Source organism: Amblyomma americanum, chromosome 1 (genome assembly GCF_052857255.1).
Source record: "Amblyomma americanum isolate KBUSLIRL-KWMA chromosome 1, ASM5285725v1, whole genome shotgun sequence".
Classification (NCBI taxonomy): Eukaryota; Metazoa; Arthropoda; class Arachnida; order Ixodida; family Ixodidae; genus Amblyomma; species Amblyomma americanum.
In genome coordinates, this window is record NC_135497.1 from 323820941 (window position 1) to 323848357 (window position 27417).

At 48.9% G+C, this 27417-nt stretch overlaps 1 protein-coding gene across 1 annotated transcript; it reads left to right on the top strand.

Annotated features, from left to right (window-relative positions):
• Window positions 1-9174: 9174 nt before the first annotated feature.
• LOC144115413 (endothelin-converting enzyme 1-like) lies at window positions 9175-22306 on the top strand. Its single transcript, XM_077649806.1, has 4 exons — window positions 9175-9758; window positions 12201-12337; window positions 18316-18653; window positions 20236-22306. Exons 1-4 carry the CDS (start codon window positions 9338-9340, stop codon window positions 21965-21967), a joined length of 2628 nt encoding a protein of 875 aa, XP_077505932.1. The 5' UTR covers window positions 9175-9337; the 3' UTR covers window positions 21968-22306.
• Window positions 22307-27417: the final 5111 nt, after the last annotated feature.

Below are 27417 nucleotides of genomic sequence, written 5' to 3' on the forward strand. Positions count from 1 at the left end.
AAAGACTTTTATTCGACCATAATTTATAGGCCGAACATGTCGACCGCCTGGGCGACCAGAAGCCGCTGTTCTTCTTCCCCTTCAGCGCCAAGCCAGTCGAGCCAGGTTGTGATAGATAGAAAGGGTGGGGGGAAGGAACCCGACTGCTGAGCAGCCGGGCAATAGAAGAGGCAATGGACCAGGTCCGCATAGATACAGGGGCCGTTGGGACAGGAAGGGTCCGATCGATAGCGATAGAGGAAGAGGCGGGACGGGGTGATAACTGCATTCATCTGAATGTGCCGAAGAATGCGAGACTCCGGCACCGTGAGTGATGGATGAGCAGGAGGGTAAATGCGTTTGTCGAGGCGGAGCTCAAGGTAGACCTCTTTTATGGTGCGGCGAAGGGTGAGTCTCCCACCGTCCTCATAGGGCTTGGGCCAGGGGATCAACGGTGCCCGGAAAAGTGTGTCGGATTGCTTAAATAAATATAAGGAAAAAGTAAAGGCCGAGCATGGTGGCGACTGCCACCACCCCGTTTCAGAGGGGACGCTCCTAACTTCCATCCATCTTTCCACCGTTTTGATACCATTTTAGGAAAAAAAAAAGAAATATGTCCGTAAGGGGGGGGGGGGGGGTAGTTAAGGTCTTACGGCTGACGCTGTGCTTCCATGGCAGAAAGCAGGGCTACATGGCTAAACCAAAGCTATAAGAGCTTTCGCTGTAACATTCTATCGAAGCGAGGACGTTGATATAAGCACAGTACTTACCAGCAATTACAATCCGTCTCTTCACTTTCTTAGTGCTGTTGAGAAATAGACAGAAATGCTTGTTCAGTAACATTACCATCCTTAAGCTCCAGTTTGGGCGACTCAAATTAAGCGCGTTTAGCTACCAGACTGCAGTTACCAGACCGGAAGCGGGGCGTCTGCTAGCAGTCCCGGTTAAGGTCTCTGCGGCTTACGTTTTCATATTCACTCCGCACGCCATAAAACTGCCCGTCTCGTGTCCATTTACGAGCTCAGTTTCTCATTTTTGGTCATGCATTGCTGCATATTAGCCCCAACGTGAATTTGGCGAGCCAGAGGCATTCTCGAGCATCGGCTTTGGACAGGAGAAGAAAAGGTTAACTGACAGGCCATCGCAACTCTATATAGCAGCTCATGAAATGAATGGAACGGTAGAAAGATCAGGAAGATTTGTTTTGTTTGCTTTTTAATATTTCTCTCGCTCTCCGACTGCTACTGCACTGACAGACTGCGTTCGCCTTTGCCAGAGCGGGCGAGTCATCGGTCCCCTTGCATTTGCTCCGGTTTTTGCAACCAGTATGAAACATAAATGAAATAGAAGAAAAAAAGAAAAAATCCCCCGCACACATTCATGACGCAAAGCAATGACGCACGCGTAGTTCTGCGGGGCTCAGAACTCTGTTCGAGTATCACCATGGGCTATCAGAAGGGTTCTACGTTAGGATCTATGTCAGCACGGCTGATAGCCACGCTGTTCTGGAACGACTAGATCCGACCTTATGCAATACCATCACAGCCGCGAAGATGGGAGTGTGCGTGCGTGCCCGCGTGCGTGTGCGCGTGTGCGTACGTGTGCGCGTGTGTGCCCGCATGTGTATGTGTGTGTGAGTGTGTTCGTGTGTGCGTATGTGTGCACGTGCGTGTGTATGTGTGTGCGCGTGTGTGCGCGCATGCGCGCGCGCGGCGGGGGTGTCTAAAACGCATAACCAAAGCTGCATAATGTCCTGCGCACTCGGGAGTAGCCGAGCCTGTACAGATTACAAATGGTGTCACCTCAAAACATTTCATTTCCAAATGTAGGCACGCATTTCATTTTAGAATCGTAATCTTTTGCACTTTCTGAAATGGACCTACATTCTTTCGAGCTGCTGTGATGAGAATGTAAAATGCAAGTAGCTGGGCCATCGAAAATTCCTTTTACACATCAGACAGGATACATGGATAATACAGGAATCTACTGGGATCACCCTGAATTGGCATATATCAATGAGGCCAAATTGCATCAAATACGCTATCGACCGGGTGTAAACTCGAATGTAGTTACTTTTTCCCAAGCAAACCTAGAAATGCTTGAAAGCGGAGAAAGCCGCGCGGTTTTAAGAAACTAGTAGGTACCTATAAAGTGCCGAAAGAGCAAGGGGTAACTTTTCTCATGATATGCAGAAAAAACAACTGTGAATCATGACTATTTTTTTTTGTAAACGCTAAACTCGGGTGTAGATACGGACGAGCCTGACCGGGAGAACTAAATGTGTAAGAGTTCATAATGCTCTCCATGCTGAGCATTAATGTGCATGATGTACAGCAGGGACGTATCCAAAATTAGGCTTTTCGCAGATGCAAAAAAACAGCGCGAACAAACGGGGACTAGACGAAGAATACACAGGACCAAGCTTACTTCAAAGCTTACTTCATCCTTACTTCAAAGTGACCTAAATAAGGTATCTAGTTGGTGTAATATTTGGCTCATGAGACTGAATACTAACAAGTGTAAGGTCATGCGTATTTCACACCGGTCTGCTAACGAAAATCTTATTCCCTACAATATTTCAGGTTCTCTCCTTGAGCAAGTTACCACATATAAATATTTAGGGGTTCATATAACTGCTAATCTTTCATGGCAGGCACATGTTGATTATATTGTTAACAATGCTAACCGCATGCTTGGCTACTTGCGTCGTAATTTTTCCATGGCTCCATCTTCTTTAAAACTGCTACTCTATAAAACCTTAGTTAGATCGAAATTAGAATATGCGTGCTCTGTGTGGGACCCGGGACTTGAAACTCTTACTAATCAGAGTCAGTACAGAATCGTAGCGCCCGATTTATTTTGTCTAATTTTTCCCGCACTGCTAGTGTAACTACAATGAAAAATACTTTGAACCTTCCTAGCCTTTCCCTTCGTAGAAAACTCGCGCGAATACTAACTTTTCACAAGATTTACTATCACAATCATCAGCTAAAACGGGATCTTCTATTTGAACCATCGTTCATATCACCTCGCACGGATCATCGCCACAAGGTACGCATTCCATACTGCCGAAGCAATGCATATTTTAACTCGTTTATACCCAAGACGGCGAGCGATTGGAACCACCTGCCCACCTTGGTTGCCGACATTTCTGACACCTGTTTATTCAAAAATGCCGCGGAAAACTATGTGTTTGACTAGGCTGTTTTCTTACGTAATCTGATTTGTATTTTGTTCAAGGTTACGTTTTTTCATTCCTTGCTGTATTACATTACATTTTCCATTTACTTTGTGTTTTCATTTGGTGCATTGTTTTTGTTTTTACTTTTTTATCCAGTTCCTTCTGTAACGCCCCACTGGGGCCCTGAATGTATTGTAATAAATAAATAATAAATAAATAAACAGAAGGAAGGGGGGGGGGCTCGGTGTTCCCAAAATCGCTCTAAACCTAACCCCCCCCCCCCCCCGACCAACAGTGTTCCTGTCAGGCATAGGCCTTGCACCCCCCCCCCCCCCCCCCCACCCCGGGTTTCGCCCTATGCAACTGCCTCGGGCCCCTCCTGAAAAAAAAAAATTCTGCCTACGTGCATGATGTACAGGTGTTCAAGGCAGGCTGTAGTGATAGTAGGGTCGTGAGGCTTAGAATAACAGCGATAAAATTGTCAGAACGTAATTTATAGACGGACTAACAGTACGGAAAAATGTGCAGTAATCCAAGTTCTTCTAGAACTCCTTCGGCTGGGTAGAGGGTGGAGGTCTTTGGAGGGTGTACAACACAGATGGGTGGTTGTTGGTGGGTGAGCTTCTGGAGGGTGGAGATGGGTGGAGGGCAAAATTAGTGGGTAGTGGGCGGAGGCCTCTTGAAGTGGGGTGGCAGCATCATACAATAGACGGAGAGATTTTGCTAAAAGTTAGGGTAGTAATGCTAACGCGTTAAAAGAAAAGCTTGGAAGCAATCTCTCCCGCCAGCACTCATCAATGGGGTTAAACTATAATCAGAAACGTTCAAGTGATTAAGGACATTGCAGCAAGTTGCAGAACGCAAAGAGCGACAGCCTTGCTGAGGCGGTCGGCGGCGACCGTCTTGAATTCTTGCAGCGCGAAAAGGTGGCCCGCTGCATGGTATCAGACGATGCTTCAGGTTCTTGGACTTAGCAAGCGCCAACCGCCAGCAACCACTCTGCATTAGTTCATTATCTAACAAAAGAAAAGCCCACCGCACGTACTCTTGCCATTATCTGTGTTTTCTTGTGGAGCACTTGGTCGGAATTATTACGGTGGATTTCATGATGAAGAGGACAGGAGATGACCACTTACATGGCGAATGACAGGAAATACCATTCCACGCCAGCGACGCCGGGCACTATATATAAACAAAAGAAGAAAGACTCCAGAGAGGGTACCTCGCCCGGCCAAATCAACTACCGGGCATTACCTGAGCAAACATGAGGTTACAGTGCACTATAACGCTGCCTTAGCGTAAGGACTTGTAGCAGGAAGTTCAATATACAAAGCGCGCCGACGCAGAGTCACAATGACTCACCATTTGGGATTCAAGCGTCGCGAGAAATAATTTGTCACAACTTCTCTCTCGCCTCGAGGCTGGCGAGAGAGAAGTTTTTATTCCATGCATGGAGAAAGATCCATTGTCTTTAATTGATGCCAACCTCATCGGGTTTCTTCGCCAATGCTCGTCTGCGCGGGCCTCCACTTCAGAACGAAGCCCAGCGCTAAAGCAGTGACGTTTTTAGCGTATGCTGTTAATGAACGAGCCAATTACCTTTGTTAAGTCTGTTCTCCGTGCTATTGCATGCTATGCAATTGCCTCAATAAAATCAGTTTCATGAAATTGCTTCTTTCTGGGCATAACTAAAACGCTATGTCACGTAGGAATATTTTAGGTTTTACAAAGAATTCATGAAACGCAAGATCATGAATGGCCAGCATTTAGGCATCTCTAGTTCTACCCCTGTATTGTTGCATGAAACTAGCAACAAGTCTACAGTTTACCCTGGGAGCACACGAGACCGTTCAGAGCGTTTACATTTATTTTGCCCAAAATGACCAACCACTTTCAAAGCAGCTGCAGAGCGATCGTTGTGGCAGATCTCATTAAGCGCTCTGCACTTACAGATCAACTGCAGAGGATCATGCAGTGTACAAAGCTAATTAATTTCCATCGCGCCCGTACCAGTACGCTGTCGCCGGTCCTATCAGTCAAATTTATCATGGCCGTGTGATTACTTGAGGAGGCGTTCTTTAAGCCGTGTGGTGGTATGCACTACGCGCAGAGAAAACGTAAAATGCGCTTACCTCTCGCCATAAGCAGTGAACCAATGAAATAGAATTTCCTGAAAGAGGATAACGAAGGCGAGCGTGAAAAAAAGCTTATAGGCGGTCTAAAGGGCGCATTTAGGGACCGCATTGCTGATGGGGTAAATGGGCTCTGATGTAAGGGCAGGCATAGGAATTTGAGGGTGACCACGACAACAGAAGTATATTCCAAGCTGCGACGTTGGAAAAGCTTCGGAAAACACACGTTTGCCTGCACAGACCAGCCTTAAACGCTTTCTAGAGCACCGACTGATGACTGTCGGATTAAACGACAAAAAAAAAGTAACTTTGGATTCGATGCAAGCGGATACAGGTGGAGACTGTGCCGCAACAGTGAATGTTTTTTTTGTTTTTTTTACTCAACAATGAAAGCGTAAATGGAGCCATGGCGCTAGGTGGCATTGGGAAAACATGTTAGCTGCGACTCCTTCAAACAGATGCCGGATTTTATTGAGGCCTTTTGTCGCGATATTTGCAGCTGCTTGCTGGCTTTTCCCGTGGTATTGTGGTTTGTAGTTTCTCCCTCAAAAAGATGAGCCGATGAGAAAGGAGCCGAGATATGACAAATGCTTGTCCAAAGCTTGATTACGTCGTCGCGTTCATGCGGGAGACAACGTTGCGATCGCAGCATGGGTCATTTTAACACCAGCGTGTCCCTTTCGCTTAAATCAGTTTCTGTGTTTCCTTACTGCACCCCTAACACGCATGCTCGCAAAGCCCATTGATCTTGTAAGTATAGAGGCGCTCTCCTCCCCTCGCCCGCTTTCCTCTTTAATTCTCTTCGAATTTTACTTTTCTAACGGTAGTGGGTGCTGTGTACCCAGCATGCCATTCTTTCCGCACTGCACCGAGAGGGGTGCAGCTGCCTCGTGCGGAGGTTGGGTCAGATCGCCGAGCGGCAGGCCAGTCGGTGCCCCGCTGCCGTACCGAACTTGAAGCGCTCACGTGCCAGACGAGATGGGGCCTCTCAAGCGACCACCCACCGAAGAAGAGCTCCTTGAAAGAAAACGTCGGCGTGCAGCCGCCGACACGCAGCAGAGGTGGATGATGTGAAGCAACAGCACGTACAACAGGTGCGGAAAGCCGCCCGACAAAGGCATGCTCGCGAAACCGCCGAGGAATGCGAGGCGAGGTTCGGAAAGATGCGTTTGGTTAGGCTTCGTCGTATCACTGAACAGCGTCTAATGCCGCAGCCGATGCCTACTCTGCGAAGCAGTTCATGCAAGACGAGTTCGGAGTGTCTTGCAGCGTGTGCAATATACTGTGGCTTAGTTGGTTTATGGGGGTTTAACGTCCCAAAGCTACTCAGGCTATGAGAGACGCCGTAGTGAAGGGCTCCGGAAATTTCGACCACCTGGGGTTCTTTAACGTGCATTGACATCGCACAGTACACGGGCCTCTAGAATTTCGCCTCCATCGAAATTCGACCGCCGCGGCCGGGATGGCACCCGCGTCTTTCGGGCCGGCAGCCGAGCGCCGTAACGACTCAGCCACCGCGGCGGCTATACTGTGGCTTACGTCAGACCTCACGGATGTACTGGAGCAACACTACGGGATACTCTCATTACGTCGTTGTGTTCATAGTGAGTTTCGTCGTATCATGACGAATGCTCTCGCATTTCATAGACAACCAGCCTAGTGGTTTGTGCAACATTTTTTTTCCCTTTATTACCAGGCTTCTACGTACATGTGTTACACAAAACAATGCGCTAAAAAAACAAATAAGAAAACTGACATCTATTATGGGACCGGCATTGTAGTTCTTTAAGGTCTGTCACTGCGGCACACGAACTGGCGCTTTCTGCTCTTCAACAAAACGAGATATACTCTCTCGGAAATACAGCCGCGGGTGCCTCGCGTCCGGATCACATTGAAAACTGGCGGCCATGCGAGACCGTCACGAAACAATGGAGGCCGATAAGCGTAATGAGGTCAAACGGAAGCCCATCATTTTCTATGCCGATATGTACGTAACGTGCAATTAATTCAAAAGTCTATAACTTTCCAGAGGGCGAACTGAATTACTCAGTGTTTTAATTCAAGCTGCGGCTAAAGGTTTACTTCGGACGTATCCGGTGCACTTTATTGCGCAGGAAGTGCTACTGCATGCAGCTTCTTGTATACCTCGTCGCTCGGCGCCAGAAAAAAAGGCAGTCGTCGCCAACTCCGTGACAATCGTTTTTAAAAACGACGATGACGTAGCCAGTTAGTCGGGCCTTTAGTCAGATTTCGTGTGAGATCTCTCTCACCCGACCCGACTCTCCTTAGCCTGAGCGCATGCCTGCGATGCAGCGAAGACTACGCTCACTGAGGCGAATTCTCGAGATTTATTTTCTGAAGAACGCTGATTCCGCAGCAGCCTTTACTGTCCACAGCGGACGGCATGCAACGACGTCGCGAAGTCATGGGGCCATTAGCCGGTGCGAGCCGAAGACAAAGAGAATATGGGCGTGATTCTTTGCGCACATGTCACACGGCCACAGATGGCCCATTGTGGAGAGCGCGAGCTTCCCGGCTCACATGCACGGCCTTTGTGACTCAGACCCACTTAGGCAACCTTCTCATCGACAAGCAGGTGAACGCACCAGTTTGTCTTTAGTTTTGACGCTCTGCGATGGCAACGCAGACACCGCTCACCACAGGGGAAATTCCACGTGCTGGTATCGTTGTAAAAAGCTACCTTTTCAGCCTTTTCCGAGGACAAATCAGTGATGGTGATAGATGTCGCTTATTACACACCCTCTTCCGTCGTGCTTCACGGCAGCGGTGTTTCTTTCTGACCGTGGGTGAGAAGCACGTGGAGCTTTTATTTTTGCGTGATTGATGGCCGAGAAGGGCGAGCTCGAGGCAGTCCCATTTTCGAGTGTCAGAACTTGGAAGTGGCTGTGGCTGTGAAATATTGAAGGTCCGTGAAACAACTGTCTGTGATGATTTCGTGTCTATGTCTTTAGACTTCTATTGTTCCCTCTTTAATGGCAGCGTGGCGGGAGGTAAGGGGGAAGGTTCGGTACAGGCCATGGGAACGCAGGCAATCATCACCCGAACATACATTCGCGCGGCACGCCCTTATCACGTGCTCTTCGAGATGCAGGCGTCGACGGGTGATCTGCTGTTCTGAACAAGTAAATCAGCCTATGCTGGTGCGTTATTTTCAGTGACGCATCATGGGCCAGTGTGCCGCAACCCACGCCACGAAGGGCGCAGAGTGATAAATGCCAGAATGGGAGAAAAAGGATGTTGGAGGGCCATTTTCGTTTCTGCTCTTGGTTTCTTTCAGCAATACACGCCTCATGAAACTTCGGCTTACGCCCCTCGTTTCCTGCAGCGCGTATGACTTTGTACGCAGGCCACTCCATCGAAGATGCCATTGTCTGTAGCAGTTTATGAAACGAGGGATGAAAAGCGCACCCGGCGTGCACAGTCTTAGTGCCAACCACCAGCGACGCACCGCACATGTTTGTACTGTGTTCACGCTTGTTGAAGCACAGTGCGGCTTCTCCGCTAAATTTCCATCTTTTTCATCTAGACACTTTTGTGTGGGCAGTGGTATTATTAAACACAGCTTCACTTTTGTAGCGATAGCTACATTACGGTAGCATTTCGAGCCTTCAGCGTGGTGGTGCCGCCACCCTGTGGCTGCGCCGCCACGTTGTCACGTGGTGCGGAGCAACTGCCGGCGGCGCGGCGCCGTGGATGATCACGTGGTTCGTCACGTGGTTGGTCACGTGACCAAGTTGCACTCGGCCAGCTGCAGCTATCGCGTTACTCCTGGTTTAACCAGAGCTAAACCACTGCCATTTTTTTTGTTTGCAACCTTTGACAGCTACTTTTCTTTGATCGTTCAATTTATAGGCACAAAACTTCGTCGCCTTCGATTCCTCCTCCGTGTTCAGTGCTGCTTCGAGCTACGCGCCGGTCGCGATCCGCGAGCCAGTGTCCCGAGGCACGCGTGCATCGGCATCCTCGCGACGGCCGTTGAAGCTGAGCAGCGCTGAAAATCAGTTCCAGGACCGGCTAGTGGAAGATGGCGGCACAGGGGTCCCGAGAGCAATCCCAGTACTCAAGACGCTCGTCCAGGTCCCAGAGGCGCGGCCGGCTTCCCAGAGCCCTCGCTGCAGAAGACAGACTGAGCGAAGCACGGGCCAGTCGCGAGCTGCCTCCGCCACCGCCTCCTCCGCCCCCGCAGCAGCACCCATGGGCCGACAGCAGGCAGTCGGCGGGGCGTTCGACGGCGAGTTCGCTCATCTCGCGACTCGGGAAGCATAGCAGCCGGCCGCCCAGCTCCATGCTGGACGAGGAGGCAGCCATGCGGCGGAGCGCGACGTCTGTGGCCGGTGCCGCGTCGGGCATGACGCCGGTGCGCCTGACCAGGTACTACGGGCCCCCTCGGCTGGGGCGCGAGCGCCAGGAAGAGGAAGCCGCAGAGTTTGGGCCCCACGTTGATGGTAAGCGGGCCTGATCTCCCACAAATCGCACTGGTTTCGCACTGGCGTTCTTTGAAGTTCAGGGCTAAACGTTAAGGCGGTTTTTATGCGGCCGCGTACGATGCCGCTGCAGTAAGAGATTGTAGACAGGTTTAATGCATCTGTCTTGGCTGTTTGGTTCGTTATGCATGGGGAACAAAAGCGAGATACGAAAAACGACAGACAGGAGCTAACTGCGAGAATTCTGTTGACCGACGACAACATGTACGAAGAGTAACGCAAAAAAGCGCGATACAGCGCACTGTTTTCTGTTACCGTTAGAATATGCCCCAACCGGCCCAAGTAGCTACAGTTTTGAAGAAAACATATAGCCGAATGCCAGCTCTTCTTAGCTCGTTGCTCAGTTTCGCGCCGTCCTCTGCGTCGCCGTCCGCAAAGCACGCTGTAAGGAAGACGGTGACGACAAAGCGCCAGCCGCGCTTCTTCGTCATCGCTGATCACTCGATTGCGAGCGTACTGCTTGAGCTGTCCGCACCCGCTGGTGGTTCCTGCCCGATCTGCCTTAACAGCTCCGTAAATCTCTTCTTCATATAGAATAACGTTTTCAATGCCCTCGCTCTTCTTGTCCTGTTCCTCAGCTCAGTTTTAGTGCCGTCGGTGTGGGCGCCGTCCGCAGCCCAGACCTTGGCATCGCGCCAAGATGGTGCGCGCCTGGAACGTCACGGCGTGTTTACGTTTTGAAAGGAGCGCCAGCGGCGGTGGCTTCTTCGGCAAAGTTGGCAGCGCGTCAGGACGCTGCTGCGGTCGGCTGCGGCAGTATTCTAAGATAGCCGGGGACACTGTGCGGAAGGGGCACGGCGCACAAGGCGACCCGTGTTGTCGTACATGCTTGTAGCATCGAAGGGAGCCTAGTAGCTTAGGTCCGAACTCTATGAAAATTATTCGCTCTCACACCACAGCTAACACTAAAATATTCGCGTTAGACACTGGTAACCGTCCTGTGAGTTTTTTCTGTCTCACCGACTCCTGAAAAGTAGTTAATAATGGTCACGACAACACATTGACATCGCGGCAACGTTAAAATCTTAGCAAAGAGCACGCTATAGCCGTGACAAGTCAAGCTGGTTCCTGTTTGAGTCGTTTGCCTTCCTGTGCCCTTTGTGGTGTTAAGCGTACTTACAGCTCTTTACCTTTCGTGAAGCTTCACAGTCGTTTTTGCCAAATAAGCTATTTATCTAAATTAGTTTTATGTCGTTATACTTAGTTTGAGCGGTTTATCGACTGTTTGATACTGTTCTTTAATTTCACTCTAGTCAAGTTTTATCGACGCTATTCCCCGTTTGAATTTTTTAACCCACATCTTAGCTTATAGATAGTAAGCCTTATTTCCTGTTCTAATTTTAATTTTTGTTTTGCATTTAAAGTTTTTGTTTTTAACTCCCGACTGAGCTTTCAGCTCTATAGTCTTTTTACGCATTTTGCCTCGTGTGATCTTAATTTGAGCTTTCGCGAAGAATAAGTTCTCGCTAAAAGCTGTGTGTCTTTTTCACGGTTTGCCAATCCGCCGCCGAAGCTTAGTGGCGTTCGAATGCCGAGCCCAATGCCACGGAATTAAATCGCGGCCGCAGAGGCTGCATTTCGATTGAGGCAATGTATAAAAGTTGCCGTGCGCTGTGTGATTTCAATGCCCAGTCGATGAAAAAAAAATACAAAACTGGGGTTCCCTCAATTTAACTAAACGGTTTGTCGTTTTGTCGTAACCACAGACTTTTCTCCAGGATTGTATTTTTCTGTATTACCGTATTGCAGTGGATCTCTTTATAACCAAGCAGTTTATAACGAAATAATGGATATTGCGAAGGAATTACGATTCTTTTTGGAAGCTCGGTCAACACTGGCTATAACGAAGTAATTGTTGGGCCTCATAAACTTCGTTATAACGAGTTTCAACTTTATTTTTCTATGGTATGTTTCTGTAGTTCTGTAGCTACGACCAGCGACTGCACAGCAATGCAGAATATTCTGTTTTTGCAACAAAAATTTTCGTTGGTATGACAAATTCATGGTCAAAACTACTACAAAATCTGCTGTGAGAACAATTAATTTTCTGTTTTTCTTTTTACTGGGATGCGCGTAAACGAAGGCCAATGGGTAGAAGTTAAGAGCTTCTCACTATGGCGCCTTTTTCTCCTTGCTTCCTTTCACTTTCGCTTTCTTCTATTCTCCCCTCACGGCGCAGTTCAGGTTTCCATCGAAGCGCTACATTTAGTGCGTCTTTCCTTTCTTGTCTTTTAACCGATTCTAACTCGTACTCAACAGCCAGCAAGCCATGGCGTACATCTAAAGGATACCGACCTTTCTCGGTTAAAACCAAATTGAAAAAAAAATGATCGGCTTAAGGTTACCAGCTTTTTTTTTCGGTTGCAACCGAAACAGCCTCCCACCCCTAGCTATGATTCGCAGGAAGCAGAACCTGGGAGGTTGGTGGAGAAATGCCTGGTCGACGCCTTGACCGCGCGCCCCTCGCAGCTGACGCCGGTGGGTCCCGAGTGTCCAGGAGGTCAGCGTCTAGGCAAGCACGCACCGTGGCTGAGTGCGTAGTGAGTATTGAAATAGCCGGCTTCAGATTGTGGCGCGTGGCAGTAGCGATGCGCATCAATTTTCCCCGTTTATTTATTACTGAAATGCTCCTGACGAGGGGCGTTACACGATGGATGGGTACACTCTGAACACGAACGCGCCTATATGGGAGTAAAAAGGAAGTAAGCGGTCCTCTGGGAAGTAAGCTCCATTTTATAAAATGGAGCGCGCTACAGGACAGCTTACTCTCGTTTTACACCTTTCGTGTTTAGAGTGTACGGTGTATGCTGACTGACTGAGCAAGACTAATTGTGCGCGACGTCGATGGGCAGTTAATTCCTGTCGGTGACTTTCAGGATGAAAAATGAACGACGGCTGCGTTTTTATGGAGGCAAAACGCTAAGGCGCCCGTGTGCTGTGCAATGTCAGTGCACGTTAAAGATACCCAGGTGGTCGAAATTATTCCGGAGCCCTCCACTACGGCTCCTCTCTCTTCCTTTCTTCTTTCACTCCCTCCTTTATCCCTTCCCTTACGGCGCGGTTCAGGTGTCCACCGATATATGAGACAGATACTGCGCCATTTCCTTTCCCCCAAAACCAATTATTATTATTATTAATTATTAACTGTTAATTGACGGTGATTGAAGCGACAATTAATGTTATGTAAACGCTCTGTATCGTGTTCTCTTCCGAAGGCCCCGCGTTTTGCCGACGAAGCATCGTTATTTTTCGCGTGTTTTACGCCGTCACGTCGGCTGAGCCACAGGAAATTCTACCTCAGATAAAACCTCCCTGGGAAATTTTTCATCCCTGACGTTTGCAGGCCGAATAGGGCGCCCCGAATGCCACTCCTCTGAATTCACGAGGGTTTGAATGCATCTCCGTAAACAAAAAAGCACATCGTGTCCACTGCTAACTCAACTGCAAGGCCAACGAAGTAGGCATGCTGATAATTGAGAAACTGGCAGTTCTAATTATGTAGTCTGACCGAGCAGTCGGCATTAGTTAATAACTTTATAAGGGCGCGTTAGCTTTTGCAAAACGTTTTGTTGCTAGTGCCGAGTAAAATACAGTGTTGTGTATTGTACTGGATACAGTCCTATTCAAGTCAGTCAACGCTATACTTTTGATGCTCGCGTGATCGGTGGCACGGAGCGTTGCTTCCAGCAGTGTTCGTCGGGGCGCTGCGGCTGTCAGCCAAGCCAGGCGCATACCACGACGGGTACACAAGGAATCAATCTGAAGGTTATCGCATTCTTGTCGAAGCAGACAGCCCGTGCAGCACCTGTAGCAGACCAACTGTTTCAGTAGGGCGAATTGCAAACAATTCTTCATGAAGTGTCAAAAAGTGTCCCCAACGCACACTGCTGCCAGCAGCTCTGCTTCGCCCGGGAAGCCGAAATGCCGCGTGCACCACTGCTGTGTGCACACGCACCGCTGCTAGAGCGCTCCACTATTCAAAACAGTATTCTTCAAAACAGTTGCATCAGTTGCGCTCTCCCTGACCAAAATGCCTTCTCGCTCTTGCTACGAACCCCCCAACCGTTGCCGTCTCTCTCTCTCACACACACACACACGCACGCACGCACACGCACACACACACACACACACACACACACACACACACACACACACACACACACACACACACACACACACACACACACACACACACACACACACACACACACACACACACACACACACACACACACACACACACACACACGCACACACACACACGCACGCACACGCGCACACATACACACACACGCACACGCACACAAAGTTCCGGTTTCTCTGTCACGAAATTCCCCGATTGGTAAAGAGCGGTCACATAACCTTGCGACGTCGTCACAATTGACCTGTCCACCGTGGCAACCTGCCCATCGTGGCACATGACAATGAATTGAATTCAAATAAATTCGATGTATTTGCCACCCGCCCACCGTTGCGCTGCTGAGCATCAGTGCAAGATAGTGTTCCTGTATACGGGAGCATATACAGGAACACTAGTGCAGGAGCTCGGGAAGAGCAACGTGGGTCTCACAGGCCTCATAGGTGGCTGTGTTTGAAATAGCCACATCGCTTAACCGGTTCGCCACTGCGCCAGGGGTGGTATGAGGACGCACCCCCCCCCCCCCCCCCAAAAAAAAAAATCTAAGATTGCGATTGAGTGTGTCTTGATGTCATCATCACGTGACCACCGCTAGACCAATCATAAGGCACCGCCAGATTTGAAAATTTGAGGATTCCCAAAATTTGAAAGTTGGCCTACCCCCTATAATTCTGAAGGACGCCCGAAATTTTGGAAATAGGCCCACCCCGTAAAATGAATTAAGGTGGGTTATTGGGACTTGTAGGTCGGATTAGGATAATGCAACATAATTCAATGGAGGGTACTCGAACATTCTAGGAGGAAATGACTCATGTGTACCATATGAGGGTAATGGAACCGGTTCCAACCAGAGTTTTGGAGGAAAATTTGCAGGAACATTATACACTCATTGTGGAAACTATAGCAGGCGACCTAGATGCTATCGCATTTTATTCTTTAAGAAAGTGGTTAAGAAGGGCTCCAAGTTTTTTTATTTCTACTGTCTCAGAAACGATCACGCCTTTTTTTCCCTCCCCCCTACGTTTTATATACGCTGGCGTATATCATCACAGCTACCCTGTGCCAACTGCTGCCTGGCGCAGAGCCAACAACGCATCAAAACATCCAACATGCGCGAGCGATCACCTCGTTACGCATCCATCTCTGGCAGGGTATTAACGCAACGGCGTTAAGGGTCCTGTTCGGCGGAGAAACCACTGTAGTTGTTGACGTGTCGAGAAAGTCAGAATTGGGCGAAATAGTACTGGCGTCACAATCAGGTGACCTTGCGCCGGTAATTCAAACACCCCAAAACGATAACACAGTGCAACAGTGATGACGTCACTGAGCAATTACTCATTGGTCTACACGGTCGTGGCGTCGTTCAACCGCCATAACGTAGTGCCTCAGAACAAAGAAAAGCAATTGCGCAGGAAAGAAAAATGGTCAAGCGGTGGGTCTGAAATCGCTACTCCTTGGCCACTGAGGAACGTTCGTACGTCTTGGCTAAAGGGAGGCCTTGTGTGTCTTGAGGTAAAGTAAAATATGGAAGCGACCGTGTCTGCGAAGTCAGATGCAGATGACCCCAAGACGCTGAATGGACCCATTAACGCTATCGCGTGATACCCGTAGGGCGGAGCTTAAGCTTAAGCATCATCTGGCATAAGTGTCCCCCAGCTTTTTTTTCCTGTGTTAAGCACGAATCATGAAGAAGCCAGCATGCCTGAGCGGGCGCACAAACTGAGCTGGCAGCAAAAGTATTTTCTAGCAGAGATAGCGGCCCAGAACTATGTGGAGGTTTCTGCCGATATTCTTATGGTAGGCAGACGGTAAGCACAGCAAGTTGCATGTTGACAAGTGAACCCGTTTTTCTTAAACTGCTACGAGCCCTCGTTTTCACGCATCTATTAATTCGCAATCGCTGGTCCGTCTCTGGATGCTGACTTCTTCGTTCATTTACCTCTCCCGTATCTGTCGCCGTACCACTTAAGTGATCCTCCGCGGTGGCACAGTGGACATAGAATCGCGGTCGCATCTCAGTGGGGCCGAAATGCAGGAGCGCCCTTGCGCTGTGTGATGCCAGTGCTCGTTAAAAAACCCTGGCTGTCGATGTCGAATTTAATCCAGAGCCGTCCACTGTGGCTTCACTTATTGCCTCTGGCACGTTGTTTCTCAAGTGTCACCACTAGCTCTGCGCATTGCTATACTGTCTGCCGGCTCGAGCGCGTGCATGCATACTCTCCACGAGAAGCCGAACAGCTTTCTTCAATCGCAGAACAAAGGTCGTGAGGCTTAGCTGGACCGAATCCCGTCGCCAACGGCTCTTTCTTACAAAAATGACTTTTGAGCTTCAGATGACACCTTGTTGTCCCATTGTTGAATCAACTGGAAACCAACATGCACCCAATGTATGTTCAGCCTACTCAACATCTGCTAAACAAAATTTTGGTTGGTTATACTCAGCATAGCCCATTTCGTAGAATTTAAGTTAATTCTCAGCTGTAGCAGCTTTTGCAGAGCATACAAATCGTAAATTTGGGGCCATAGGAGCATTTGCAGAGCCATGCAAATGGACTCCTTGCAGAAAGTATTCCACAGGGCAAGTACTCCTCTGCATTGCATATTTCGATAGATTAGGGGTACGATCTCACATAAATGACAAGTTACGCGAAAACTGAATGTATTGTGATAGTTATAAGCACTGTGGAACATGACAATGATATGTGCTGACACGTCGCATCGTCTAACTGTTCGTAATGAGCAGGTTTCTCCGAGAGAGAAAATATCTTGCTGCATCTTGCATATGTAGTGCTCGGTTTTCGAAATCCTGTGGAAACCTACTCATTAATATTTTTCTAGCTAACTGCAATTCAGATGATGTGATGGCAATTCAGATGATGTGATGGCAAGCCTTGAATACTTTAATTTAGTTAAGCTAAGTCTGCGCGAATAGCAAAGGACTAGAGTCAAAGAAACGATTACAACATCACGCGTGCGCTGGTGTCGTGTTCGTTTCCTTGCCTCTTCTCCATGTTCTACCCGCCCAGTCTTACGTTTCCTCGAAACGAACCAACTAGTTCTTAAGAACGTCCCACTGTAGCTTTAATTCTGTTCTCGGCTTTACTCTTGGAGGCTCTCTGAGCAGCAAATTAGCATGGGTTGGCCTATGATGATGATGAAGATGATGTGAAAAACAATGTCTTCTATGGTCGCCAGGGAAATCAAGCAGACCACACATGCTCTACTTGCACGATTTCTCTCAGCACTAGCACCTTCTGCATCACAATAGCAAGTGACCAAAACCAGGAGGCTGTTGACCATAGTCATGCCGATTTCAACAAGGTATTGTTGAGCGTAGGCAACACATTCACTGTTGAGCAATTTCTGTTGAATTTGTGTTGAATCGTGGCAGTCGTGTCTAAGCCTAAGTGAAATCAGGAATAACTTTGACATGTGTCGTGTAAGCAAAACCTTATCACATTATGCATATTTAAGCATTCAACACCTGTTATGACTCTAGTAAACCGCTCAAAACTCTTTTCTTGCACAGAAAAAAGCACCAGTGATGCAATATGCTCTTTGGAGGACTTGTACGTGCGCTCATAAAAAGGGCGCTTAATTAGTGCTTTATTTTTGTTGTTTATGGATGAATCAAGGTCTTCAACTAACAGAACGTCGCATGTGAAGTTTATTACTTCTGCTACACATAAAGTAATTAAATAGTAACAAGAATAGCTTATATAACATTGCTGGTCGGCTGGGCAACACCTGCGCAGATGCGGACACCCCTGTGTAGGAGTATGTAAGGGTGAAGCTCAGATGGCGCTTTAGATGAAAAACTTGTGAACTCGTAGTTCGTGTTATAGCATTGTGCAATACTGCTTTATGCTCTTTATCTGATGGTCGTATAGGGGGGAGTGTATCTATTTATGTACACACACACGTGTGTGTGTGTATGTGTGCGTATGTGTGGAGCACTACATGACTGGTGCTGTCAGCATCCCGTGAACGTGAAATTGCAGCAATAAATGTGAATATACCGTCGAAAATTGCATCGGTAGTTCGTCATCTGGTGCAATACGAAGGTATTAGAATTTTTTTTACCGCAACCGAAATACAGAATGATTTTTTGAATCACCCCAATAATTTCAACTTGGATTCAACATGAAAGCAATGCAGAAAATGTGTTTAGAATGCTCAACTCTGGCACGGTGGCCACTTTTCTGTTGAAATTCTACCCTGCCTCAACAATCGACCAACGCAGGCCCTTCCTGGTCTCAACATGAATTAAAGATAGCATGTTGTGCCCGCTCTGAAAAACTTCAACATAACTTCAACGAGCATTTTTGTACGGGCTTCCCTCCTGCGCTGCCGTCGAGTCTTTTACGTGCGACTGCGCAGGCCCCAGCCTCTACACCGCCGCGACCGGCGCGTTCGAAAGATGCGGGCGACCGGCCGCACAGGACCCTGGAGATGACCTTCGCTATGGGTGCCTTCGTCTGCGTCGCCACGCTGGTGGTGGCGTTCGTGGTTCGGGCGTGGATGCCGTACGAGGCCCGGTCGGACCCGTTCTGCCGCAGCGACGCGTGCTTGGCGCATGTGCGACTTATTGAGGCCCGGATAGATAGGGGGGTCGACCCCTGCGTGGATTTTGACGCCTACGCCTGCTCCCGCTGGAAGCCGGCCTCGGAGTTCTACGGCCACGCCTCGGCCTTGACGAACGTCCTCTTGGACAACTGGTGAGAACGCAACGTATGTGGGTATCCTGCGCGCAGTGGATAATATTTTCTTTCAGCGTTAGCTATAGCGTGGTTAACAATATTGCTCTTCCGATATGGTAACAAACTCCTTTGTAATAACAAGCCCTTAACGTTTCATTTTTTCCACGATATTACTCAGGGCGCCAGTGCGGACACGTTTTAAAGATGTCGCCCCAGTTCCGTTTATTTAAACTGCAACGCGAGGTGATTTCAGTTCTGCTGGGGCATATTTGTTTGTCTTTTATTCTGTGTACATCATGTTCGTATTATGTCCTGTTTCAAGTTATGTGCTGAAATTTTTGAACTGGGCTTTGCGTACTGTATTCGTGGTCGTTGTTTTTGTCATGCATTTTAAACGAGTGTCCAATTTTGGGAGTGGGGAAAGGGGTAGCACTTTGTCAGGCATTTCACTACCTTTTCCACAAACCATTAGATACCCGTAAAAATTACTTTGATCAAGCACGCTTTATAAATCGCAAGGCATTCGTACTTGGTGAACGCAGTATGCCGCCATGAAAACTCTCGACCATATATTACCGTCTTAAGAAACACAGCTCCTGGAGATATCTTGTTACTTCTTTCAACTCGATTTTGAAAGACGTTTTGACGCAACTTCTGACCAGGCTTAGCTGTCCAGTGCTTTGATGCACTCTGTCACTTTGCAAGAGGGGAGGCATCACTATATTCAAGGAAGGCGGCTGCTAGTTGTAAACAATTCTTTTTTGCATGACTAAGAAGAGAGCGAGGTAAAACTGCCAACTTTCGGCAACCTTTTTATGGGAAGAGGTACCAGAAATAGCTCTATCGAAGCGTCCACGACAGCGCCTACTGCTAAGACGACCCGCGTGATGTGACCAGTATGGCATGTTGTCGACAGGGCCCGCTCACCACCAAACAAGGCCCGTGTGGCGCAAGTCCACTTGGATCGCAATACCACAAATTGTATATTCTTGAGGTCGTCCACGCACTGGCCCGCTCGTACTGTCGAGGCCTATCTGGATAACATTCTTACCATCCGGTTGGTGAAAGCACATTTTCGTTGGCACACAATACGACGGCAGAGAGCGTCAGCCTGAACCTCAACCATTCATTTGAGGTTGTCTCCTTACGCCCCCACCTCACTTTTCCAGCGGCCACGAGAGACCTCACTCAGCCTCACCTCAACCTCATATTATGATGTTGAGGTCGGGTGCTGAACCTCCCCAATGCAGCTGTGGTTGTAAAAACACTAAGCCAGGCTCCAGGCGAGGGTGAGTGTTTCGTCGGAGGAAGGGGTGGGGGCGGGGGAGAAGACTTTTCGGAATGCCTCATCAAATGGCCTTCATGCACGAAATTACATGAAGTGCGTATTGGCGTAAATTTACAGGGTCTCTAACTCCCTTAGGCCCCCTAAGATGGCCTGCTTTGCCTGCTTACCGTGAATAAAATAATAACCGGACCATTATTTTTCCTTGGCGCAATATTCGTAGAAATGAAAGAGGAACGAGAGATGGACCAGTGGAATGATCTGAGAGGCCCTTTGAAGAGATGGATGACTGACGACGAACCGCTCTGTTTGCAGGTTCAAAAACTTTCTCAGCACCTTATCAAAGGGTTCGCAACTGATACCTACGACCCTTAAGCTACAAGCCATGCTCAACGCTTGCATGACCTCCACCAACGGGCCTCAAGGGGCTCCTTTGCGAATGCTTAAGGCGTTCATGAGAGAACGGAAGATACCATGGCCCGACAAGCCCCTTCCAGATGCCACTCCACTGGGCGTACTTCTTGACTTCGCTTTGAACTGGGCAGTAGACTTTTGGTTCGAAATACGGATGCTGCGCAATTCCAGGGGCACCATGGGTATCGTACTCGCTCCTGGCAACTTCTTCATGCTGTGGGGTAAGCCCCTAAGGAACATCGTTCCATCCGACCGGTACTTCGAGTACTGGAATGGTTTCTACGCGGCGTTTGCTGGGTCCGGAGGTCAACCCAAGAGCGCCGCCAGCGAAATTAGGAGGATCGCAGACATAGAGGAGGACGTAGTCATGACATTGTCCAGTGCATTCGAGCGGCAGAGCAAGCTACCTCTTCGGTTCATGCTTCAAGAAATCGAAAAGTACACCAGCAGAATTCCGGTCAGCGATTGGACGGAAGCGTTCGAAACTAACGTCCATCTTCTGCCCGACCATGTGGGTGTCAGCGACATTGCACTTCTCGAGGCAGTCAACAAGTTGTTCGCAAAGTACACCAGATCAGAGCTGCTGCACCACCTGTCTTGGTTTTTTGTTCAGGTCTTCGCCCCATTTGGAGACGTACAGTTGAACGTGGCAGACATCAATGACGAGAGGGCAGCCAAGCAGCGACAAGTCTTCTGTGTCACCCAGGCAGAGGCAGCTTACCGCGTGCTCGTGTCGGCGTTGTACCTGCAGCCGCTGTTGGAGGCCAACCAGAAGAGAGCTGTCGAAGACCATTTTGAGAGAGTAAGGCGAGTGACCGTTCAGAAGATCGCCAACGTGTCCTGGAGTGACAACTTGTCCAAGTACATGGCAACTGTCAAGCTGCAGCAGCTGCAGACTTTCCTCTGGCCGCCCTCCGACATGCTGACTGCGAGCGGCCTCTCTTACCTCTACGCCGATTTCGCGTCCAACGCGAGCACCGTCATTGAGTTCTGGCGCGACGCCCACGAACACGTGCGTGCCCTGCGGGACAAGTCCTTCTACGGCACGCCCATGACGAAGCTCCCCGCCGCATCCTCCCCTCCCCTGGTCCGCTACGACTACCTCCGCAACGCAGTCGTCCTGTCCGTAGCGGCACTGACGGCGCCGCTGTTCGCGTTGCACGCAACCCCGGCGATGCTGTACGGCGGCCTCATGTTCTCATACGCGCTGGAGGTCGTACGGGCCCTGGACCGTACAGGGATGAAGGTGGACCCGCACGGCGACGTGGCGGCCAAGTGGGCCTCGTCGAACTGGGAGAAAGGCGTCACTCGAAAGCACAGCTGCCTGGCACCCACCTTCGCGTCGCCCTTTCCGGAGATACCTGGGCTCGAGGTGGCCCACGAGGCCTTCGAGATAGCCCTGAGCAGCGCTGCTACCCATGGGAAAGCGTGGCGCACCACGGATGCCTTCAGCGAGCAGCAGGTATTCTTCATAAGCGCCTGCTTCACGCTGTGTCGCTTGAACCGCACAGCGGCATTCCTTCGCGGAGACTGCAACAAGGCCTTCTCCAACTCCCGGCAGTTCGCAGATGCTTTCCGCTGCGTTCCTGGCTCGCCCATGAACCCACTGAGAAAGTGCACCTTTTTTGACTGAGCCGTTTTTCAGCGGAGCTTTGTCAACGAGTGGCCATCAATTCCGGCACAATATATCGTCTTCTCCCATCATGTTCTACCACGTTACAGCATTTGTGAGGGATGTGGCATGCATAAAGTCGTAGCTGTGGTAAAACAGGTGTTCTTTTAAGGCTGCCCGGAATTTTCACTCTACTACCTGTTTTAAGTGTGGTTTTTTACGCATTTTGATCGACTTAAACTGATGGCGTCCGTCATAGCCATGTTCTTACTCGCTATGAGCCGTTACGTAGAGCTTAGGAGAGTAGAAAAGTCAGTTTTTCCTAAAAGAACTAAGCTATCGCGGTTTTCCGCAGTTGTTCCCAGGGCTTGCGCATTTGCCGATTGGCTATCGACACCTTGTCGTTGCGGAATAGACCATCCTAAAGATCTTGTTCTGGTTGTCGTACGTGGTTTTCATGGCCTGAACAATATTTTGATTCAATTTTCGATGCAACTCTTCAAGTCTCGTATCCGTCATTGGCTCAAGCCCGGCGATTACGAAGGCATGACATCCAAATCATAGCCAGTTGCTTGGGGAAATCACAAAAAACGAAAAAAAAACTGAATGTAAATGAAATATTGTGGTGGCCATGACGACCACATACGACAACCACAACAAGGAGGAGGAGAAGGACTTTAATGGAACAGGAGAGTTCTGCCTGGTTGTCGGCCTGGCATGCTACTCCAGAACCAGAACAAGATCTCTAGGCTGGTCTATTCCGCATAGACAAGGTGGCAATCGGAAAGGAAATTACGCCAGTATCTCGGAGTACTGTATTACTCCACAAGCCAGGCACAAAAGTAAACGAAAACAGATTTTTAATGTTTGGCTTCATCAAAGCCAGGTAGGAAAATTCTAAAGGTTATAACTTTTTTTCGCGTGATTAGCTTCTCGCTTACGCGACAAGAGAAGTGTTAACAACGGACTACGTTTTTGTCGTGGAGGAATTCTGTGCACCGGTTGTAAATGTGGGCGGAGCTTCACTGCGGAGAAGTTTGATGAGACTATACATACCGCTCACGACGATGCACTGTCATTTATACTTATACCAAGAGTGACGACGCGCTGGAAGAGCGGTTTCTGTTGTCACAAAAGGAATGTACTAACCGTGGGGTGCCCCTAACCGCGACAAAGGCACGGTTGTTTTGACCGCAAACCGTGCGTTCCCTGGCGCAGTGGAGGTGTGCCAGACCCGGTGGCGCACCATCCGGGACGCTTACCTCAAGCGCAAGAAGCGCCGACGCATCGACCCCAAGGGGCAGTGGAGCGTACTGGACCGGGAGCTCGGCTTCCTCGATCACTTCCTGAGGCCGCGAACGTGGGTGTTGTGTACAGGGCGTCAAAGAAAAAGGAGGAAATAGGTGCCGTAGTGGAGGGCTCCGGTCGAAATTATTACGGAGCCCTTCACTACGGCACCTCTTCCTTTCTTCTTCCACTCCCTCCTTTATCCCTTGCCTTACGGCGCGGTTCAGGCGTGCAGCGATATATGAGACAGATACTGATTCATTTCCTTTCCGCCAAAACCAATTATTATTATTATTATTATTATTATTATTATTATTATTATTATTATTAAATAATAATACTAATAGGACAGGACGACACCTGCCCGCCTTCGCGTCACAAGCACAACCTCGCGCGACTGCGACGTGTCTCAGCGGCCATTTAAGCGAGCGCCCGGTTTTACCAGGCTTTACTGTCCGCACAAAGCTGCACGAAGCGCGACTCGCTCAGACTCGCACTAGATCGCCGCGTTGCTGGGTGGCACACAACCGACTGCGTACGCCATGTCCATTTCGCGGACCGAGGGCGTCTGCGTCTGGGAGCAGTCGCGCTGCTTTCCTTTCGCCTGGTCCGAAAAGCGATGCTGACGAAGAGTAGTCGACAAGCCAGCCTGCACCACACCGTCCGTCTATTATGCTAAGGCTTCACAAAGAGCGTATACCATCACATAAGTAACGTTTCGTGCTTCGGGATCAAGGGCAACCATTCTTTGCACCACAAATGGACGCATCATGTGCGGTGTCGACACCAGTGTCTCGAGGTGACGCAGTACCAATGCCCACTTGAGCCGGCGCTGGCGTGCGGTGGACACTTGTGTACACGATAGTACACGTCGTCATTAGCTCCCTTTCATTTCCAACCAGCAATGTCTTGCGTCTCTCGCGACCACCGTATATGGCAGCACATTTTGAGGTGGAATATTTTTTATCCTTTCTTTTGACGCTAAGTGGGCCACATGCTGAATGGAAACGGCTTACAATAAAGTCTGCACATCTTCAACCAAAAACTATTTGAAACCCAACATTTCGAAGCCGGCTCGGCTCCTTCATTGGGGGTGGCTGGGGGCACTAGCTGGCGTCTTTAAGGATGCATGGAGGGGAGGAGATCAAAAGAACGAAAGCTGTGATGTGAAAGGCGTGGGGGAGGAAGGAGGTTAAGGCTGTGAGTCATGTTATTGCACTGTGGGCAGGCGGTCATTGGAGACTTTTCTTCTTTGAGTTGCAGAGCGAAGTCCCTGTGCATCATACTGGGGGGATGTTTCCTGTTGTGCGGTTGATGTTCGGGGTAGCTTGGATGTACTATGGACCTCCTTCACCCCGCGACGTCACGAAGATGCGGTGGCGCTGATGTCAGCAGCGACTTCCGCGTGGTATGCAAAACAGCTACGGCCAGCCGGTGCCTACCGCAGCTGCTGCAGCTACCGGCGGCTACATATCATGCCTGCGCACTGCAGAAGCCGCATGTATTGACCAGCTGCGTCACTGTTCGATCCACGTAGTGGCATAAAAGGAAATTTAAATTAGCCCCGATAGGCTCCTCGCGATAAATACCGCATTAGTAAACTGGTTAAGGGCGAATGGGCCGCGGTACTAAAGCGCGAAGTCTGGGAGTCGATCGGCACTGCCACTCAATGTACTTAATAGCATGTAAGTTACCGCTTTCATTCACCTGAACATCAGCATAGTACGCTTATAACTGCGCAAGGAAAAAAAAGCACGTATCTAGCTGCGCACGCATTTATCACCTTGAGCCGGTGTGCACGGGGCCCCCGCCGGCAGGTTCACTCGCCCCCAAGGAATGCGTTCTTTTGTTAATAGCACAGCATGTTTTAATGGCACGTTTTATGGCATTTGATATTTACTAGAAAGTGTTTCTTAATATGACACGTAATTATTTGATTCGGGTAGAAAGAAATCTGGTAAGTTCATGCGCGGTCACGTTGGCTTGCTTAGAATAGCGTAACTTACGTGTGCTAAAAGCCACATGCTTTTTCATTGCATCATGCATGTGTCATGTTTCATGATGCAGTCCATGACCGCGAAGCTTGTTTGGAAAGAAGCAGCCGCAGGCGTGCTACTAACAGACGTGTCGAGATTGAGAGGGGGCGCGGCAATGAAAACTATTTTCGTTATTTATGCACGCGATATGAAACTAAATTTGGTGCAAATATGAAATTGCTACGCTAGTTTCGGTAATGCCCTTTATTTTTAGCTATACCTGGTGCAGTTCTTGGGTAATTATAATTAACACCCTCGTCAAGTCACCTCAAGGTCCCAACTAATTGAGTAGAAAGTGCGCAAATTTTTTACGCCAGTATGTTTACAAAGCCTTGTTCTGTATATGACGCTATTACTTCTTTTTTTAGATGATCATGTACTTATGCATACATAGTTATGTGAAAACGTTTCTTACAAAAATAACGGACATAATACTGCACCTGTAGGAAAAAAAATCGAGAGAAATTACATTCCTCAACGTCTCAGGAATCGTTTGCGACAAATAGAATCATTCTATTTTCATGCGTTACGAAACTACGAAGGTGTGAGTGATGCCAATCGCAGAAAATGTGAAAGGTCAGAAAACAAACCTTATAATTAACGTTTATTTCCTCGTTTTTGGCCTCTTCGCTTGCGCTTTGGTCAAAGAAATGCGGCCCTGAACACAAAGAAAGCCTCAAAGGAATTACCTCACAATTTTCGACGACCCCGCATCTCGAAAGCGTACTTTAATATTTTGCTATAATTTTTCGTCACGAAACAACACCCCAGGGCTAAGAAAGAAAATAATTCCATAGATCAAAAATTTTCACCAAATCGACCAGTTTAACAAGGGGAGAAGTCGGCCTGGCTGGTGCGTGATCCTGCGGATAAAAACAGCGCTTAAGCGGGACAGCTAGAGGAGAATAAGTACACGACGCTGTCCCCACTTTTCGCTCAGCGCGACAGGTACGTGTGTCAGCAGACGGTGAGCGCACGTCTGCCCCGCCGAAAGATCGCCAGCACATCCTCTCACTACTGTCCCGAAGCAAAATCATTCTGGCTAGAGCAGAGTGCCAAAAAATTCCTATTTTATTCAATGCCTAGCGTAGAAATCAACGGCAGAAACGCTTTCTGTTTACTACTAACCATATATACGATACACAGTGGCGAACTATTTCTCTGAATACGCCGCACGTGGCCAACGCGAGCTCGTGTACTTCAAGAAATTACTAAGCTGTAAACATCAACCATTGCTGTGATTTGCAGAAACTGAAAACGCGCCTACAAGCCTCAAAAACCCGCGCTCAACACCTCTCCGCGACGACACTCCCTGGCCTTTTGCCTACCACGAGCCCGCTAGCGACTGCAGCGCCACCTTGTTTGTTTACAAACATGCAGGAGGTCTATAGGATTCGAATGGGAGCCTTTTTTATGGAAACGACACTGTGAGAGGGTTTCCTCTGAGATTCCGCTAACATCAGGCCGCGAACTGTCAGCTCCCGCTCGCGCACCACCGCTGTGTGAATAAATGCAGTCCTCCGTCATTCTTGCAAGGGAAATGGACGTGTTCACGATGTAACGGGGAGCACAGACAACAGAGTTGATTACGGGAGGAAGTAAACAAGGGGCGGCGAGGAGTAGTCGGGTGGGCAGACGAGGTCAGGAACTGTAGGGGACATAGCGGGGCTGCACGGTTGATTGCAGATGAATGGAAGACGTCTTTACCTTGCAGTGGACAGGTCTGCGCCGATTAAGGTGGTGGTGACGACGAAGTGGAGGAGTCATTACCATCGGCGCGTAAAATCGAAAAACGAAAACCATAACTAAAGAAAAAAAACATTCGCTCGCCATGCGGCCAACGAGCATACAGAAGGCCATAAGTGATCTCGGGAGTTCACTTTTTTCCAAACCATTCTGAATAATAATAATAATAATTGTTTTTTTTGGGGGGGGGGGGAAAGGAAATGGCGCAGTATCTGTCTCATATATCGTTGGACACCTGAACCGCGCCGTAAGAGAAGGGATAAAGGAGGGAGTGAAAGATGAAAGGAAGAAGAGGTGCCGTAGTGGAGGGCTCCGGAATAATTTCGACCACCTGGGGATCTTTAACGTGCACTGACATCGCACAGCACATGGGCGCCTTAGCGTTTTTCCTCCATAAAAACG

Coding starts and splice junctions, on each gene's coding strand:
- LOC144115413 (XM_077649806.1), top strand. CDS start 9,338: ATGGCGGCACAGGGGTCCCGAGAGCAATCCCAGTACTCAAGACGCTCG. Junction 9,759..12,200: donor GTTTGGGCCCCACGTTGATG/GTAAGCGGGCCT, acceptor TATGATTCGCAG/GAAGCAGAACCTGGGAGGTT. Junction 18,654..20,235: donor AACGTCCTCTTGGACAACTG/GTGAGAACGCAA, acceptor CTCTGTTTGCAG/GTTCAAAAACTTTCTCAGCA.